General features: G+C 46.1%; 1 protein-coding gene across 1 annotated transcript in view; it reads left to right on the top strand.

Annotated features, from left to right (window-relative positions):
• Positions 1–5072: 5072 nt before the first annotated feature.
• RYR2 (ryanodine receptor 2) overlaps positions 5073–6000 on the top strand; it is a 777004-nt gene continuing 776076 nt past the window's right edge. The window contains exon 1 of the mRNA XM_082407544.1: positions 5073–5451. Coding sequence (XP_082263670.1) covers positions 5404–5451 — 48 coding nt within the window. The 5' untranslated portion in view covers positions 5073–5403. The remainder of the gene's footprint in view (positions 5452–6000) is intronic.

Here is a 6000-nt window from a genome sequence, read left to right as displayed (position 1 = left end):
ACCCAAAAAGATGTTGGGGATGAAGGTAAGGGAATACCTTAGTCTGCTCGAGCTGCCTTAATAAAAATCCCATAGACTGGATAAACAATAGAAAATTATTTCTTGCAGTTCTGGAGGCTGGGAAGTCCAGGATCAAGGTGCTTGAAAAGTAGTTTTCATTCTGAGTATTCTCTTCTTTTGGCTTGTAGGCGGCTGCCATCTTACTGTGTAATTGCATGACCTTTTCTTTTTTCCCCTCTACCTTTTCTTTTTTCTTTTTTTAAAAAATAAATTTATTTATTTATTTTTGGCTGCGTTGGGTCTTCTTTGCTGTGCAAGGGCTTTCTCTAGTTGCAGCGAGCGAGGGCTACTCTTTGTTGCGGTGTGCAGGCCTCTCACCAAGGTGGCTTCTCTTGTTGCGGAGCACGGGCTCTAAGTGCGCGGCCTTCAGTAGTTGTGGCATGCGGGCTCAGTGTTCGTGGCTCGAGGGCTCTACAGTGCAGTCTCAGTAGTTGTGGCCCACGAGCTTAGTTGCTCTGCGGCATGTGGGATCTTCCCGGACCAGGGCTTGAACCCATGTCCCCTGCGTTGGCAGGTGGATTCTTAACCACTGCGCCACCAGGGAAGCCCGTATTCCTTTTCTTATAAGAGCACTAATCTCATCATGGGGGTCCCACTGTCATGATCCATCTAAACTTAATTACTTCCCAAAGGCCCCACCTCCAGATATCATCATTTGGGGGTTAGGTGTCAATGTATGAATTTTGGGGACACACAAACATTCAGCCCATACTAGGGGGGAATCACAGAGGATGATTAGGTTTTGGATCTGAGCTGTGGTACAATATGAATAGTCACACCAGGAGGAAGATCTGCCTTAGGGGGTATGTGATAGTCACAGTGACCTACTTGTGAAGGCAGCGAGGTGATTTGGGTTAGGAATGTCTTTGGGGAGCCCACACCTCCTCAGGGACACTTCTTTCAGTAGAGAAGGTGATTAATTAGCAAACTTTTTGTCATGTAGGGTCAACCCTCTCTGTGAAGTCAAGGGCTCTGTTGACCCCAAAAGATAGATCACCTTCACTTTTGTCATCTATATTCAGTTCAGTCCTGACCCTGGATATCAGAAGACTAATTATAGTTTGGGGCTTCATAATTTTTAGATTGTAATTTTAAGATCAATCTAGGGAATTGATGAGATAGTGATGAATAACTTTCAAGTCCGCAAAAATGGATTTCCCCTAAGAATCCAAACTATGGAGGAGGGCATGAGTTGGATTTTAATTTTTAAAAATTTTTAAAGTTTTTCAATTTTTTGGCCATGCCAGGCAACGTGTGGGAATCTTAGTTCGCCAACCAGGGATCAAACCCGTGCCCCCTGCATTGGAAGCGCACAGCCTTAACCACTGGACTGCCAGGGAAGTCCCATGAGTTAGATTTTATTTCTGAGCTATAGTAATCCTTGTTTCCTTCTCCAGAACTCACTTGGCACTCCAAGAGCTAGCAGGACTCCTAAGGTTGGCTTGAAACCAGCAATAAATCTCCTGGGGCTGCCAGAGCCTTGTTTTTAGTTCCTGCTAGTCTAGACTCTTCTTGTGTTTTTCATGCTGGGGTCTGGGAGGAGTAATAGCACAAAACAGTGATAAAAAGCTCAGGAGTCTTCAGACCCCTGCCTCACCCCTCAGCAGCTGTGTAATCTTGTGTAAATCTTGGTCTCTTTTTTTCTAAAATGGCATTTGCGGTGGAGATGAAAAGAAATAATAAAAATAAAGTGCCTGGAGCGCAATAAATAGTCAATGAGCCTTTATCATCATCATCATGACCCTTGACATTATTTCCAGCCCTGTTGTCCTGGGGGCCAGCTTGCGGTGAGTACCTGGGATCTACCGGTGTTTATTTTTAGTTCAGGTGCGCATCGTAACTACAGTATTTTAGGATACATGCAATAAAAGATGTAAACAAAACGGCAATTTTCTGAAATTTTGGTCTGTTAAGTTCTGAAATGCAATAAGAAGAAATGCTATGAAACCTTCCCTGGAAATACTGAAACTGGAAATCTGAGTTAATGCGGAAAGGGCTTAATCTCTAGATGCGAGGGCTTCTCCAATAGTAATTTTATAATGACCCACTGACAATCCCAGAGGCTCTCACTTCCGCATTAAGGTCTTTAACTTATGTGATCTTAACGGAAAGAAGCTGAATTAAAGTAACACTGAGTATTTTAGCTGACTTTCATAGAAACCTTGAAGAAGAAGTTAATTTTCTAATGCTTGTGTACATCACCGATGAACTTAGTTAAATTGGAAGGCAAAATGAAAAATTTTACATTTGTCTCAATTTTTTCTCCATTAAGGATGTCTAAAGTTCTGCCAAGTGAACAGTGGGCTCTGCTGGCCCATTCTTGATTAGGTGACTGTAGAAAAAATATCTTAATTAAAAAAATAAAAAGAAATATGATTTTTTCCCCTCTCTTGCATGACATAAAATGGATCATAAAGAAAAATACTCTGCAAACTTGGACTAAAAATATGGAAATATCATCCTCTAAACTGTTTTATATTATGATTAATAAAGTTCTGAAATGGAGTGTTATGGGAAACACAACATCTATTCCAATAAAGCAATAAGATGATAAATTTCAGTAACAAAAAGCAAAATAGACTATGATATATAATATGCATTTAGAAAAAAGAAATATTTTGTAAAAATTACAAACCTCATAGATATCAAGTATTGGACGCTTATGAAAGTTCTAGATAAACAAAATATTTTTTCTATTTTATGAACTGGAGTTCTGTGTCTGTGAAAATGTGTACTTGCTAATCCCTTATAATTTAAGACTATAATAAGAATTAAAGACTTGGAACAGAAACTTTAAGCTGTATCCAAATTATATTTGTTTCTCTCAATTAAAATTATATTTAAAATTGAGATTAGTTCTCATTCTATCATTCTATGATCTTTTCAGTCAAAACCAATTTTTCTTGCTACAGCTGTTCATCAGAAGAAGAGACTAGGAAATCATACATAAATGACACCAGCCAGAACAAATCTTAAAAAATACTGTGAGTAAAAAATTTCCATAGTTTTTAAAAGCTTTAGTAGTTTTCTCATAAAAATTATTTCAATTTTTATAATCATTAAATATATGAAAAAATCAGAGTAGCCCCAATAATATTACACCCATATACTCACCACCAGTGTTAAACCACTTGCTATATTTGCTTTAGTTCTCCTTTTAAAAATAAATATGTATCATTCTCAAACATGTTTTTATATATTTAGTACAGATTGGAGGTCCATAAACCTCACAGTATTCTGTTTTTGTGTTTTAAAGTCCATAAAAATGGTATGTTTTGTAACGATCCTCTTCTCTATTTGCTGTTGAAGACTCTATATGGTGAATAATAATCATTGGGTACTTAGGCCATTTAGCATTATATATCACTTCTGTTAAGAGAATTAATGAAATACTAAATATAGCTCTTGTTAGAAAAGTTTACAGCCTAGTTAACATGCCAAAACGAAAACCTGGTGAGTTAGAGTTTTTGTAATAGTTTACTTAACATATGTGTAGAAGGGAGTAATTGCACATACAGTATAAATGTTTGTTTTAATTAAGAATAAAATACTTGGAAAGGGGACAATTTGATATGTCATAAATTTGGAAGATCAAATTATTTAACATAAAATGAAGAATCAATTTCAGAATAAAGCCCTTCCTCATGGGGGTCTTTATGAGATCCCTGATTGCTCATTTAGTGGTTCCTAGGAGTAAAAATTCATGTAAATTATGCCTTAAGAGTTGGTTAGTCATTATAGATCAATATACAAGAATATGTCAAGTACTTTGGTAAGATGATAACTGTCATAAGATAGAGCAGAGCATTACTAGTCTCACCAGGAGGGACAGTATTTATAGGCATATTCTTTATGTTATTCATTCTGCTGGAAATACGCATAACTAGCTCGGTAAGTATAAAGTTCATGAAAGTTGAAAATAAGACGTAAGGTGCATAGAACTTACAGGCAGATTTTAATAACTAATTATATGCTGCAAAATGTGCAGTGTAGGTAAATTGATGAAAAGCCTTCACTTCACAGTGTCTGCATCTTCGGAGGATTGACATTTGCAACTTTTGTTTTGCATATCCTTATTTTTAAGTATCTTAAATGAACGAGTCGTGCACTAGGAGCAAGAGATAAGTGCTTTCTTATCCAAATTGTCTCAGACCCTGCATTTTCTTAGTCACAGCCGTTTGTTACGCGGAAATTTGGAGGATAATTGCACGGAGGATTGCGGGAACTAGATATTGATACCTGTTGTGAAACGCTCGAGTTTCTTCAGAAATAAACGGCTTTATAGTGAGGACAGCAGGTGCCATAGTCCGAGTTTAGACCGCCTCAATGATTCATACCGATAGATATCATCCCATCCTTTATCGCAAGTCCTTGTTAAGGTTTGCATTTCTAATCTAGAGTATAAACTCCGGTCTGTTTATACTGCAGTGTCTGGTATAGGCATTCACCATGTATTTGTTGCATGAATTTGTTAAAGTTCTGCGTACCATGCATTTTGCGTGGTTGATCTGTGAGAAGCATGGTGCAACGGCACTAGGTACTGAAGAATTCTCATGCTGCTCGGGAATAGAGGTAATCCAAGTTTAAAATACCATGTGTTGTGTCACCTTTATTTGGAGGTGACCCACTCCGGGCATCCGAGTGAAAGATGATTCTTGCCTGCGATCCGAAGTGCTGTGGAAGTTACCGCGGTAGCCCTTTCCAGGAGAAAGGAATGCCGAGCCCAGGTTTCGAAGGTCAGAAGGGGCAGGTGCAGGAGCCCAGGGCAACAGTAGGGCGCAGGTGGAAGGCTGCCCGCTCGTCGGGCGCGCTTCGGCCGCGATACCCGGCACGGCCAGTAAGCGGCGCTGGGCCTCGAGTTTGGCGGCCCCGAGGAGCGGGCTGCGGATTACCTGCAGCAGAGGGGAGCCGGCGAGCTCCTCCCCGCCCGCCCGCCCGCCCCCAGTCCCCGCCCCCACCGCGGCACTCAGCGCGGCTCCGCGGGCTCCACGCACTCGCTCGGAGGAGCCGGGGCGGAGCAGTCGGCTTGCCGCAGGCCGGACGCGCGAAGCAGGCGCGGCGGGGTTGCGGGGCCGCCTGCCCTCGTCCTCCGGGCCGGGTCGCCCTCCTCCCGCACAGTGCGGCGCAGGGAGGCTCCCGCCTCGGCCGCCCCCGCCCGCGCCTCCTCCTCCGCTCTGCAGGCGGGGACCGCCTGGCGCTCGGCGCCCAGCAGCCGCGGCTCCCTCCCGCCCCCGGCTCCGGGCGGCAGCAGCAGCAGCAGAGACAGCGCGAGGGGCCGCCGCCGCCAGCGCCGCCGGGCTCCGCGGGGCTCGGGAGCCTGCCCCGGCCAGAAGGCGCGGAGCCATGGCCGATGGGGGCGAGGGCGAGGATGAGATCCAGTTCCTGCGAACTGTAAGTGCCGCGCGGCTCGGCTTCCCCTGGGAGCAGGGGGAGCCGGGGCATCCACCGACCGGGTCCGGGCAGTGGGACACGCGGGCGGGCCGGCGGCTGCCCCCGGGGATGCGGGAGGAGCCGGGCATCCCCCGGGGGGCGCAGGTGTGCGTGCCGGGGCGAGGGAAGGGAGGGTGCGTGTCCGTGCGCGCGTGTGTAAAGCCCGGGGACCGAGCGCGTCCGGAGCGCGGCGAGCGGGCGGAAGGCGCACGGGCTGGGTCGCGGGGCGCCTCGGAGCTGCGGGAGTCGGGGGACGCGGGGGCGGCCGGTCGGGCCTGTCCGGTCGGTGGGGCTGGGATCTTCCGGGCAGCCGGGGGCAGGGTGCAGACCCGGTGGCGCGTGGGGCGCGGGGGCCGGCGGGGACGCGGGCAGTCGCCCGGAATTCCGCCGCGGCGCGGTTTCTCGGGCTTTCGGGCTGGACCCGCGCGCCATCACGCAACCCAGGGATTTGCCTACTTGCCGTGGCCGGGGCCGGGGAGGCGGGGCAGAATGTGCCCCCAAGTCGAGGCG

Source organism: Balaenoptera borealis, assembly GCF_965194805.1.
Source record: "Balaenoptera borealis genome assembly, chromosome: 10".
NCBI classification, from domain to species: Eukaryota; Metazoa; Chordata; class Mammalia; order Artiodactyla; family Balaenopteridae; genus Balaenoptera; species Balaenoptera borealis.
The sequence above is the reverse complement of the archived record's forward strand: the minus strand, read 5'-3'. Positions and strand labels throughout refer to the sequence as shown.